Consider the following 13,398-nt stretch of genomic DNA (forward strand, 5'->3'; position numbering starts at 1 on the left):
GTTAATCTCTCTTTTTTTTTTTTTTGTTAATCTCTCTTTATTAAAAAATGAAGCCACTAATACCTGCTTCATCTGGTTGTTTGAGGATCAGAGAAAAAGTATCCACACAAAGCACCTGAACAAAGGAGGCACTCCCTAGATGGTCAAACCTACTATTAAAACATCACATGGCAAAGAGGGTACCTGTCACAGACAAATAATCAAATGTTAATGCTATGCAATAATAGTAATATTGAATAATTTTATTTCCATGATCTATTTACACTGTACAAACACTGCTGAAAAGCACCCTACAAGTTCACAGTACATTACAATATATTTACTTTAAAAATATATTCCTTTATAAAAGGTTCATAGAACATTGGCATGTCGACATGTGACAAAACTCAAAGCATGTCACCAATTCTGTGATAGCCAGAATGCTTCCATGTGTTGTCAATTTCACAATCACAAATCACCACTTGAGTTTTAAATAAAGTTTTAAATAAAAAAATGAATTCTACAGTGGACAGTTCCCACAGCAATACTTATTATTAATTAACATGTTCTTTCATGGAGGTGTTGTTTCATAATAATTTAAAACGTCAACTTAATCTGCCCAAAAAAACCGTTTCAACAAGTTTTGCAGTCCAGAAATTCTTGTCATTTGTTGTTTTCTACTTTTTCTTCTTTGTTGGTTCTCCTGGTTCTACTTTGCGCTTTTTAGAAGTATGCTCATCTTTTTCATCATCTTTAACAGGAAAGAAAAAGTTTCAATCAGTAATTTTTTTAAAAAAGTATTAAAATTTCATTGACTTTAGACAAAAATCATTATCCTCATTTCTTTCAGTTCCCTAATAAAAACTAAAAATTAAGCGACCTTTTAGTCCTATATTTAAATGTTTAAAATGAGTTTAAAATGAGAAAATCAGACTTGTTCTGAAAAAAAGCTATTCCCAAATATTCTACAGTATACACCTTGTATATATTTAAATAATCTACATGTTGTAAAGATAGACACATTTCTATTCTTTTTACCAAAGAAGTGTATCAATCTAACCATGACATTATTTAAGCGACCATCGGCTGTTCTTTCTCTTCTAATCTGCTTTCTCTCTCTGCAAAACTCCCTTTCCTATTTTTAGCCCCTCCCCCCTTATATTTCGAAATTTAAAAAGCACTCACAGGCAGATGTTTCACCGCTGTATTCTTTCTGAACATATGTGTGGCTTTATGTTAAGAACTCCATAAAGACAGAGTAACATGTAGAAGTTATAAATTTTAAAATACAAATTTATTTTAAGCACATTATTGGATTCACTGCACTTTTGGCTTTATTTTCTCAACCAAACAACAGATAGCCAAAGTTCAACAACTATCCTGTGGTGATCTATAAAATATTCTGATGTTGAAAGGGACCTTCATATTAAAATAATGGGAAGCTGCAGTGCCTGGCTGGCTCAGTCAGTGGAGCATGCAACTCTTGATCTTGGGGTTTTGAGTTCAAGCCTCACATTGGGAATAGAGCTTACTTAATAAAAATAATAAAAATTAAAAATTGGGGGAAAGCTGCTTATATCACACCATAAACTCCTTATGGAGCAAATACATTTACAACCTAAGCCTTCAATTCCCTTCTACTAACACTACCATACTCAGAATATCTCCTTTGTTGATGCGGAGAATTATTAGAATCAACAGCAGATGATACACACATCTTCATCTTCAAGCACAATATGGCGATGTTATTCATATATTTCATAAAGCATTTAAGGATTTACATAGGCAGCAAGATAAAATAAAATTCAAATCAATGAACCATCCCCTAAGAATTTACAGATTCTTAGTTTTTTTTTTAATATTTATTTATTTATTTATTCATAGAGACACACAGAGAGAGGCAGAGACACAGGCAGAGGGAGAAGCAGGCTCCAAGCAGGGAGCCGAAGTGGGACTCGATCCTGGGTCTCCAGGATCACACCCCGGGCTGCAGGTGGTGCTAAACCGCTGAGCCACCAGGGCTGCCCCAGATTCTTAGTTTTAACCAGTAGTTTATCATGTATACATAAACATAATATACAAATCAACTGATACGGCACACAGCTCAAATAAGCCAAGGCCTTTGTTCTTTTTGTTTTTGAAGATTTTATTTACTTGAGTGAGAGAGAGAGAGAGAGAGAGAGAGCGTGCGCATGAGAAGGGGAAGGGTCAGAGGGAGAAGCAGACTCTGGACTGAGTGGGGAATGGTATGCAGGGCTCATCCTGGGACTCCTGAATAATGACCTGAGCCAAAAGCAGCTGCTTAACCAACTGAGCCACTCAGGCACATTAAGGTGTTTGTTTATTTTTTAAATATTTTATTTATTTATTCATGAGAGAGAGAGAGAGATGGAGACAGAGACATAGAGGGAGAAGCCGGCTCCCTGCAAGGAGCCCAATGTGGGACTCGATTCCCAATCCCAGAATCATGCACCGCTGAGCCACCCAGGCATCCCCAAGGCGTTTTTTTTTTTTTTTTTAAGGCGTTTGTTTTTTAACTGGAGTTTAACATCATTGCTTGACTTTGAGATTATCATCATAGTTTAAAAATTGAAATTACTAGCTATGCTGTAAAATCCACTGTTGACATATTATTAAAAAGATGACTGTGAGATACCTCTGCTATTATTCTGGCAAATCTAAATAAATTTACTGAATTAGCAAAAAATACAAATTACCAGGGTGGGAAAAAATCATTTCCTATCTGTAATTTGAACAGGAACTGATGCCACCTAGTGATACAACAAGGCATTGCCTTAAAAACTATAGCAAGAAAAAGGAAACCAAACCACCCTGAAATGTTCATTTATCAAGATTGAGTTTCTATTCTGTGCCATATATTACAAATGCATTAGTAAGGAAAAAATGTTTCTATTATGGAATTCATACCACCTGAGGTAAATAAGTTTACATTATTAATATGAACTTTCTAAATTCTTAAAAAAAAGAAAAAAGATTAGCTACTTTACTTGGATTTCGTGGGTAAGTACATGTCAATAATATCTAAGCCTTACTGATCTGCATTTCACAGTTACCAAACAAGAAGCACTGGTAAGTAGCAAGCCTGGATGAGTTTTGAATCTTTCCCAGCTCTTAAAAAACAAAACAAAACTGGAAGAGTTAACTGGCAAAAAAAAGGGCGAAGTACAAAAAATGTGTAGGAATAATAAAAATATTTTCATAAGCTAAAAATTAGATAATTTAAGAGTATGGAATTTATTTTTTTAAAGATTTTATTTATTTATTTATGAGAAACATAGAGAGAGGCAGAGACACAGGCAGAAGAAGAAGCAGGCTCTCTGTGGGGAGCCTTATGTGGGACTCCATCCCAGGACCCCAGGATCACGACCTGAACCAAAAGCAGACGCTAAATCACTGAGCCACCCAGGTGTCCCAAGTATAGAATTTCTTAAATAAGATATTTTGTATGTCAAAAAATACAGATAAAAAAATGACTGATTTTATAGTGACTTTGTAAACATGGTATGGGATTCTGAAATAGCATAAATCACTTCTAAAAAGGAAAGTATTAGGGCATCTGGGTGGCTCAGTCGGTTAAACATCTGTCTTCGTTCGGCTAAGGTCATGATCTTGGGGTCCTGGGATGGACTCCAGCATCAGATTCCTTGCTCAGTGCAGAGTCTACTCCCTCTCCCTTTGCCTCTCCCCCTGCTTGAGAGTATGCTCTCTAATAAATAAAATCTTAAAAAACAAAAACAGTAAAGTATCTAAAAAAGAAGATAGTTATATTCAATAACCAACATTAGAGTCCAAATTAAAGATTTCAGGATTATCTTTTTTAACTTTATAATCCAGTTTTAAACTGTCTGAACAGTGGGTCCATTCGTCATTTGATATCATCTGTATACTTTCTGGTGGAGGACCATCATATAATCAAAAGAACAGAAATTACGAGAATAACAGTATTATTTGCCACATATTTGGAACTTGTTCTATTTGGATGCAATAGGCAAGCTGGAAAAAAGAATTTTTTCCGCTTGTTTGTCCTAGTATAGAATCCTCACCATTTCCATATAGCAACAACAATGGAACACCAGCCTATATTACCCTAGTTTAAGTATCAACTCTAGTGATCCTACTTCCTACAGAACAGCTACTACTACTGGAGCACTACAGCTTGCAAAAACATCAACAGAATAAACCGCAGCTTAAAGAGGCATCATTTCCATTTAAAGGCCTGAATTTGAACTCTAATTTTGCCTCTTTTTTTATTTTTAATTTTATTCATTCATTCGTGGGGGGGGGGGGGGCAGAGAAACAGGCAGAGGGAGAAACAGGCTCCAGGCAGGGAGCCTGACATGGGACTCCCATCACTGGGACCTCAGGATCACGACCTGAGCCAAAGGCAGATGCTCAACCACTGAGCTACCCAGTGCCCCGATACTTTAAGTTTTTAAAGAATTATTTTGCTAGTCCTCAGATCTTTGGTTTTTCTTCATTCTTATGAACAAGTATCTTAATGTTCAGTCATAGTGTTCATATATGTGGGATGTTTTTCTGATTTTTTAAAATATTTATCTATTCATGAGAGAGAGAGAGAGAGAGAGACAGAGAGACAGAGACAGAGAGACAGAGAAAGAGAGAGGCAGAAACACAGGTAGAGGGAGAAGCAGGCTCCCTGCAGGGAGCCCAATGTGGGACTTGATCGTGGGATGCCGGGACCACGCCCTGGGCCGAAGGCAGGCGCTAAATCGCTGAGCCACCCAGGGATCCCTAATTTTGACTCTTTATAAATGTGTGAATTTCCTTAGGCCAGTTCTTTAATCTGAGATTATTTCTTTGTCTATAAAGTAGTAATAAAGAATCATGTAACACTTCTGTACTAGGTTGTTAAGAACAGTAAATTTTAAAAACTGTGTCAAAGTTCCTATTTTACAGCTTGGCATTTTCTAGTTTTGTGACCATGTACAAGCCACATTAAACTCTCATTTCCACATTTCCCTATCTGGTTTCACATGTTGTAAGAATTAAACATTATTTATGCAGGGCAGCCCTGGTGGTGCAGCGGTTTAGCGCCCCCTGCAGCCTGGGGTGTGATCCTGGAGATCTGGGATTGAGTCCCACGTTGGGCTTCCTGCATGGAGCCTGCTCCTCCCTCTGCCTGTGTGTCTCTGTCTCTCTCTGTCTCTATGAATAAATAAAATCTTTTAAAAAAATAAAATAAACATTATTTATGCAAAAAGGTTTTTATTAATTACATAAAATGCTATGCAATATAAGGTATTTTATCATTTATTTTTTAAAGTTTTTATTTACTTATTCAGGAGAAACAAAGAAAGACGTAGGCAGGGGGAGAACCAGGCTCCCTGCGGAGAGCCTGATGCAGGACTTGATCCCCGGACCCAGGGGTCACGCCCTGAGCAGAAGGCGGAGCCACCCAGGTGTCCCAATACTTTAAATGCCAACTTCATTTGGCATCTCTAAAAGGATGCCATTTACTAAATATATGCCTTCATTAGTGACTTCTAATCCATGCCGGAAAATCAGTGAAAGAAATGGAAAGGCCAAGTAGAATCAAAACTGAGGAGCTCCTACCAGTTAGTCATTCTTTTTCTTAATACCTTCTGCTGGTTGTAAAAGGAACTAAGTAAGTAGCCCTTGATTTATGAGAACATAAGAAATTTGTTTAGCTGGCATGTTTCATAAAAATGGTGGTCCAAATATTTAGTCCAATTCAACTATGACTCACTGAATACTTAAAATGTACTACAAACTGTAAAGGAACTCATTTTCATAAAGGAGATAGACTTAGGAACAAATAATCTCACAAAGGATGATAAATGCAATCAACCGCATTAGCACATACAGAGTATAAAGGAGCAAATAATTTGAGGTAGATGCTAATATTTTTTTCTTCCTTGAATTGGATTTTGAAGGATGAATGTGTGATATCAGCCAAAGAGGGAAGGAAGAACTTTCTGAACTAAAAAAAAAAATGTCAGGGAACCATAAGATAGTACGGTCTATTCAGTTTTCAAGTTTAAGATCTTAAAGTGCTAGAAAAAGCACTGTTCGAATTGAAAGTGGAGAGAAAGGCAGGACCTATCAGAGGGCTTGGACTCTATGCTGGTGAAGGATTTTAAGCAGGTGAATTACATAATCAGACATGACTTCTAGAAAGTGATCACTAGCTGCAGTGTTGAAGGATGGAATTGGGGAGCTGGTTTAAAGCGTGTAAGCAGAGATTACTGTGGTTACCTATACTCTAAATATGAGAGGAAATTATGATACAAACAAGTCAACAACTAAGTCATTATCTTCCTATTACTACTATGTCGTAAGACTCAATTAACTTCATTTGTCACACTAATTTTGGCTTTAAACCACAACTACTTTAATATAAAATGAAGCCTTTAGCTCTTCAAAGCTGCAATCACAAGAAAGGATCCATGAATTAGCTGGCTCTGTTTTTTTTTTTTTTTAAGATTTTATTAATGAGAGACACACACACAGAGAGAGAGAGAGAGAGACAGAGACAGAGACAGGCAGAGAGACACAGGCAGAGGGAGAAGCAGGCTCCATGCAGGGAGCCCGACCTGGGACTCAATCCCAGGTCCCCAGGTTCAGGCCCCAGGCTGAAGGCGGCACTAAACCGCTGAGTTAGCTGGCTCTGTTTTAATAAGGCACCATAAATCACATATATACTCCTGGTTGAGACTGTCAGAGATTTCACTCTAAAGCCTGAAGAACTTACAATTATCATTATTATTTTTTTTCTCTAAAACACAGTAGATACTACTACTGGTTGAGCTTTCCGAGATTCGCTTCAGAGCCGACTTTACACAAATCCTTCTCAAAGCTACAGCAAAAGCGATCATCACACACGAATCCTAACATACACAGCAAAAGCTCGTACACAGTCGTGACAAAACTAAATTTGTGCAGTCGCTGAATTTAAATTTCACTCGTTGAGTGTCTCCTTGTTTTTTAAACTTGTCACGGGGACCCAAAGGTATTTTCTAGGGGGTCTGACTTGCCTTACCTGATTCCACGGTCTCCTCCCCTTCGGGCAGCAGCCTCGCCTTCTTAGCGTTCTGTGGGGCATCATCGCCATTGTCCTCATAGATGTTGGACCATTTTATTGCCATATCCAGCTCTGGCGGGGGAGGTCTCTTCTCAGTAGTGTAGGTCTCTGGAGGTGGTACATAGTTTGACTTCCAGATTTTGAACTCCTTGGGAGGCTGTTAAGCAAACACATTAAGAAGCACCGTGACGAACCGGGGTTCCTAACAATCCATCCGTAGGGGCGCATGCACCTCCCTGCCGTCCGCTCATTGTTCAGGCTGACTTTTTTTCTTTTTTTTTTTTTTTAAATTTTCGTTTAAGGCTTAAAGACACATTTCTTTTCCATCAAAAACCACAATACTGTTAAGTGAAAAAGCCAAAGGGTTCCCTATACGAATAAAGCTAATAACTTTTAGTTACCAAAGAAGAATCCAGTCTCAGAGATACTACGCCAAGGCTGACCCCTTCAGGAGGCTGCAGCAGACACTGTCTTGGAGGCAGCACCGCAGGCAACTTCGGCGTCAAAGGGAAGGGGTCTCGGGGAGAAGCTGCAGCGGGGGGGGGCGGGGGAGTCACCACCGTTAGTCCTCGCAGCGCGGGGTCGGGGCACCGAGCGCGGAGGTCTGGGTCTCCTCACCAGGGGGCGGGGGCTGCGGGCCGGGCTGACACCCACCAGGCTGGGGGGAGGGGGCCCGGGCTCCCCGGGGCCGGAGGGGGGCGGGGCGGCGTCCCGCAGGGCGTGACTGCGTGTGAGGGGACGACCGGCCGGTCCCCAGGAGCGGGCTGAGGAGGCAGGGGGCGGAGGCCGGGGCCACGACCGGAAACCGGGTCGGGAGCCTCACCTCCTCGGGCGCCTTGACGACGTGCCTCTCCCAGTCTATCTGCTTGTTGAGCGGATTGTAGAGAAAGGCCGGGCGAGTCACGCTCCGGAACAGTTCGTCGGGGCCCGGCAGCCGCTTCTCCGCCTCGTTCCCGCAGCCGCCCGCCGCCTTCGCAGGACCTGGGGCCCTGCGGCTTGCTTCCTCCGGCTCGCTGTTATCCTCCTCGCCCGAGGAGCCGGAGCTGCTGCTGCCGTAAGCCGCGAAGTAGCTCAGAGGGTCCTTCTCCTCCGCCGCCATGACGGCTGCGCGCGACGACCGCGGGCCCGGCCGGAAGCCGGAAGCTGCTCCAGGGCCCGCCCCGCGGTTGGCTCCGCCCCGAGTCTTGCGGTAGAGCCGCGGGGCCTGCGCCCCCTGACGGCCGCGCCGCGCTCCTGCAGCCGGACCGGAGCCCGGGGCTGGAGGCGGGAGCGCTCGCTTCCCAGCGGGGCGGGGCTGCTTGTGCGCCCTCCTGGAGCCCCGGGAAGAGGCACGTCCCGAAGCCCTGGTCCCAACCGAACTTTCAAATTTCAATATCAAATTTCAAGTTTTCAATATCAAAGTCAGTAGGAGTCTATTAAAGGCACCTGAGAGGGACGCCCGGGTGGCTGGGCGGTGGAGCGCCTGCCTTCGGCCCAGGGCGTGATCCTGGAGACCCGGGATCGAGTCCCACGTCGGGCTCCCTGCACGGAGCCTGCTTCTCCCTCTGCCTGTGTCTCTGCCTCTCTCTCCATGTGTCTCTCATGAATGAATAAAATCTTTAAAGAAGTAAATAAAGGCACACAAGACATAGAATTTTTTTTTTTTTTTTTTTTTTTTACTGCCACTCCACCTTAACCATTGCCCCGGGGACGCCAGCATTTCTTTCTGATCCCACTGCATCTCCTCGTCAAAATGAAAATTAGTCTCCGTGTGCTTGCTTCCCTCAGTCATCCTGCAAGCCCTCTATGGGTGGTGGACTTAATCAAGTCACAGACTAAATCCTCCCGGCTTGACCAAGTCCCACGTGGGCTCTGAACAACTATCTTTGGTGAAATTCCTCTTGGGTTCTATCTCGCTGCTCAGCGCGGCTTCCAAACTCTGGCTTCTCCTTTTCAGGCTCTTTTCAGTTTTGCTTTGCAGTGTACGTGGTGTTTCCCAACGTATTATACCATCTTTCAGCAACGCTTCTCAATTTTGTACAGGGCAACTCAAAGTTGCGAGTCAGCCCATCTCTTTCCATGACCTTAACTCCCTTCTGTTTGTGGCTCCCGAATCTGGGTCTCCAACCGCAATCTTTCCATCCATCCTCTGGACCAGACCTCCACTTGGCTCGTAAACTTTCCATGTGGACATCCTGCGGGGGCCTCAGACACCCACTTACTAGATCAGTAGCTTGTCTTTCCTTATGACTTGTTTCTGTATGTGTTCCCTGTCTCAGTAAATGATGTAACCTAGTCACCAAGGAAACTAGAAATCTTGGACTTCTCCTGGTGATCTAAGAGGGAGTGATACTTAAATGAAAGTGATAAAACTGTTTGGAAACGTTTACAGACCCCAGGGAAGGAGGACAGCTCCTTCAGACGATACACTCCTTCATGATTTGCTGTTCCTGTGGGAGGCAGGCTCCAGGGGGCAGAGATAGGGTCTGTCTTGTTCACTCCTCTTTTCCAGGTGGAGGAGCCGGACTGTGTTTCATTCAGTTTTATATTCCTGGTACCCCAGCTCAGTGCCTTTCGCTGAGTAGATGATCCATAAATAATGTGGGTTACGATAACTTAGAAGTGTGTAGTTCTAGGTGTTCTCTCAAAATTTTCCATCCAGATACCTGTGTTGACAGAGGAAGATGATGGTCCCAAAATGCAAAGTTTGGGGGTACCCAAAACCATCCTCACTTCTGACACCAATTGCAAGTTTTTGCTAAAAGGACTCCCAAAACTCACTGGGAGCTATTTTACTTTTGCTTGTGGTTTATTGCAGCAAAGGGATACAGATTAAAATCGGCCAAAGAAAGAGGAGCAAGGGGTAGAGCCCAGATTTCCACACACAGAGCTTCCAATGTCCTTTCCCCATAAACGTGTAGATGGTATTAACAAAGATATGTGATAGTATGCATGGAGTATTGCTAACCAGGAGATTCACCCAAGCCTTGGTGTCCAGTGTTTTTTTTTTTTTTAAAGATTTTATTTATTTATTCATGATAGTCACACAGAGAGAGACAGAGAGGCAGAGACACAGGCAGAGGGAGAAGCAGGTTCCATGCACCGGGAGCCCGACGTGGGATTCGATCCCGGGTCTCCAGGATCGCGCCCTGGGCCAAAGGCAGGCGCCAAACCGCTGCGCCACCCAGGGATCCCGGATAAGTTGATTGCCTGTATGGCTGACCTCAATCTCCAACCCCTCCATAGGTAAAACTGATACAGTGTGGCCTGGAGCCCCATGAACATAAAATCTTGGGGGCATATAGTATAATATTTTGAAAATGTATGCAAATTTTATATACTAGTCTCTAATACAGCTTTTAGTTAATATATAAAAATATTTAAAATGACGTTATTGAGTAAAACTGATATTAAGATAACCACGTGTATCTTGTGGCTCTTTTTTTAAAAAAATATTTTATTTATTCATGAAAGACACACAGAAAGAGGCAGAGACATAGGCAGAGGGAGAAGCAGTATTACCATTACTTGTGAGTAATCTCTGCACCCAACGTGGGGCTTGAACTCATGACCCTGAGATCAAGAGTCATAAGCTCTATAGACTATGCCAGCCAGGCACCCCAAATTACAGCAGATGCTCAAGTCAAAAGTCACTAAGTCTTATCATTTCAAATTTAAAATATAGTCTGAGTCCAAACACTTATTACCAATTCAACCTCTACTATTCTTCTTTCTTGCTTGCTAATTTTCATAACATTTAATAATCTTTAAAGTTGTTTAGATTCATGCATTGTATTCAGTGGCCATGTCTCTTCATCTCCTTCAACCTGAAATGGCCTTTCAGTCTAACATTCATGATCTTGACATTAAGATTATAGAACAGTTATCTTGTAGAAGATGCCTCAATTTGTCTTGGTGATGAAATGCAGGTTACAAATCTTTAAGAATATCATGAAACTGGGGGCACCTAGGTGGCTCAGTTGGTTGAATGTCTGGCTTCAGCTCAGGTCATGATCCTGGCGTCAAGGCCCACATTGAGCCCTCTGCTCAGGGGGAAGCCTGCTTTTCCCTCTCCCTGCCGCTCCACCTGCTTGTGCTCTCTCTCTGTTGAATAAATAAAATCCTTTAAAAAAAAAAGAATATTATGAAAGTGGTGGTGTGTTCTTCTCATTGCATCCAATCAGTAGGCATGTGATTTCATTTGCTTCAGTACTGATGATTTTAACCATTTTTTAAAGGACTTTAAGTAGTCTCTACACCCAACGTGGGGCTCAAACTCACAACCCCAAGATCAAGAGTCACATGCTCTACCAGCTGAGACAGCCAGGTGCCCCTGATCTTTTGTTTAAGGAAGTATCTGGCAGGCTTTTCTACCATCAAGTTACTTTTGGCCTTTGTAATTAATAAATGTTTTGTAGGGAGATATTTGAGCCTAGGTCAATATCCCATTCTTCATCACATTATTTGTCCATTTATTTATATTAGCATGGACTCATGGTTTCTTATTTTATCCAATGATCTATAAACTATTATTATTTTTTAAAAGATTGTATTTATTTATTCATGAGAGACAGAGAGAAAGAGAGAGAGGCAGAGACACAAGCAGAGGGAGAAGCCGGCTCCATGCAGGGTGCCTGATGTGGGACTCGATCCCAGGTCTCCAGGATCAGGCCCTGGGCTAAAGGCAGTGCTAAACCAGAGCCACCTGGGCTGCCCTAAACTATTATTATTTATTTTGATGTTGAAATTATTCTGGATTTGGCCTGTGGGAGCCCCTTTAAGCTGGTTTCTGTGTCTTTTGGATACATCTCAGCTCAACTGCCACCTGGTCTGAGAGGACTTCCCTGATGGTGCTACCTATACTCTTTCCCAAGTTATGTTTTAACTCACACATGCCCTATTTGTATCCATGGCAACTAGAATTACCTAGGTCTCCATGTTTATATTTTATCTTCCCCAGCTAGAATGTGAATTTTTTGAGGACACAGACTTTATCACTGTATCTCCAACACCTAGAATAGATACTCGATAATCACTAAACTAATGACTGAAAAAATACATAATCCCCACTCTTAACTTCCTGTCATGTAAGAAATGCTAAGAAGAGGATGGAGTTATGGAAAGAGCATGGACTGTGGAGCCAAATATTTTTATCCTAAAAAGTTGTGTGATTTTGAGTCATTTACTTTATCCTGAGTTTGTTTTAGCTCTCCTTTCAGATAGCCTTCATAAGTTTACACTCAACAACTATAGATTGATTTGCTTCTTGGTTTGCTTTTTTTCGCCAAAATCAAAAGTGTATATATTTATCCACTGATACAAGATAAGACCAGAGCCTAGAACTTTCTGCTCCCTTTGAAATTGCTTAGGTTAAAAGCCAGCACCTGTAAAACTTGGCTTCTACCTTACACCATACATAGAAATCACTTCATAATGAATTATATGGCCAATTATGAAACTAAAATAACTAAGTTTCCAGAAAAAAAACATAGGAAAATACCATCATGACACTGAGAGATGAAAAAAATTTTAAAACAGGGGACAGAAATCACTAAACACAAAAGATTGGTAATTAGTTAAAATTTAACAAAATGTATCAAAATAAACAAATCCCCAAATCCCAGAGCCAAAACACTTCTTAAAAAAAATTGAAACAAAACAAAAATTTGCCATTATTCTGGCCTGTTCCTAATTTGCCAGTGTTTGACCTTGCACTAAGACCAACATACTGACCAAAAGTAAGAGGTGTGTTCACCATGAATAGACATGGAGAAAACTTAGGCCACATACTACTTGGGCTACATATGATTCCAACTACGTGACATTTTGGAAAAAACAAAACCACAGAGACAATAAAAGGATCAGTGGTTGCCAGGGTTGGAAGGGGGAGGGAAAAGGAAGAGATGAGTAAGTGGAACACAGGAAATTTTTAGGGCAGTGAAACTGTCCTGTATGATATCATACTGGTGGATAGATGACTTTACGCATTTAACAAAACCCATAGAACTGGGGGGCCTCAGTGTCTCAGTCGGTTAAGAGTCTGACTCTTGATTTTGGCTCAGGTTATGATCTCAGGGTCACAGAATCAAGCCCTGCATCCGAGTCCAAGCTCAGTGGGGAGACTGCTGGAGGATTCTCTCCTCTCAGTCTGCCTCTCTTTCTGCTAGTGCATGTGCTGCTATAGATAAGTAAAATCTTAAAAAAAAAAAAAAAAGACAACCAAACTATAGAAGTGCACAGCACAGAGTGGATCCTAATGTAAACTACTAAGTTTAGTTAATAATGTTTCAAGACTAGTTAATCAATTCTAACGAATATACCACACTAATGCAAGATATGAAAATGGAAAACAGAGG

The 13,398-nt window shown here is 41.6% G+C and overlaps 1 protein-coding gene across 1 annotated transcript; it reads right to left on the minus strand.

Annotated features, from left to right (window-relative positions):
• Nucleotides 1–227: 227 nt before the first annotated feature.
• On the minus strand, nt 228–8,187 carry CUNH1orf52 (chromosome unknown C1orf52 homolog). The gene is made up of 3 exons (XM_055341271.1): nt 7,887–8,187; nt 7,022–7,220; nt 228–730 (listed from the first exon to the last, which is right to left on the minus strand). The coding sequence occupies exons 1-3, from the start codon at nt 8,160–8,162 to the stop codon at nt 657–659; spliced, it is 549 nt and encodes a 182-aa protein (XP_055197246.1). The 5' UTR covers nt 8,163–8,187; the 3' UTR covers nt 228–656.
• Nucleotides 8,188–13,398: the final 5,211 nt, after the last annotated feature.

The sequence above is a fragment of the Nyctereutes procyonoides genome, unplaced genomic scaffold (genome assembly GCF_905146905.1).
Source record: "Nyctereutes procyonoides isolate TBG_1078 unplaced genomic scaffold, NYPRO_anot_genome, whole genome shotgun sequence".
NCBI classification, from domain to species: Eukaryota; Metazoa; Chordata; class Mammalia; order Carnivora; family Canidae; genus Nyctereutes; species Nyctereutes procyonoides.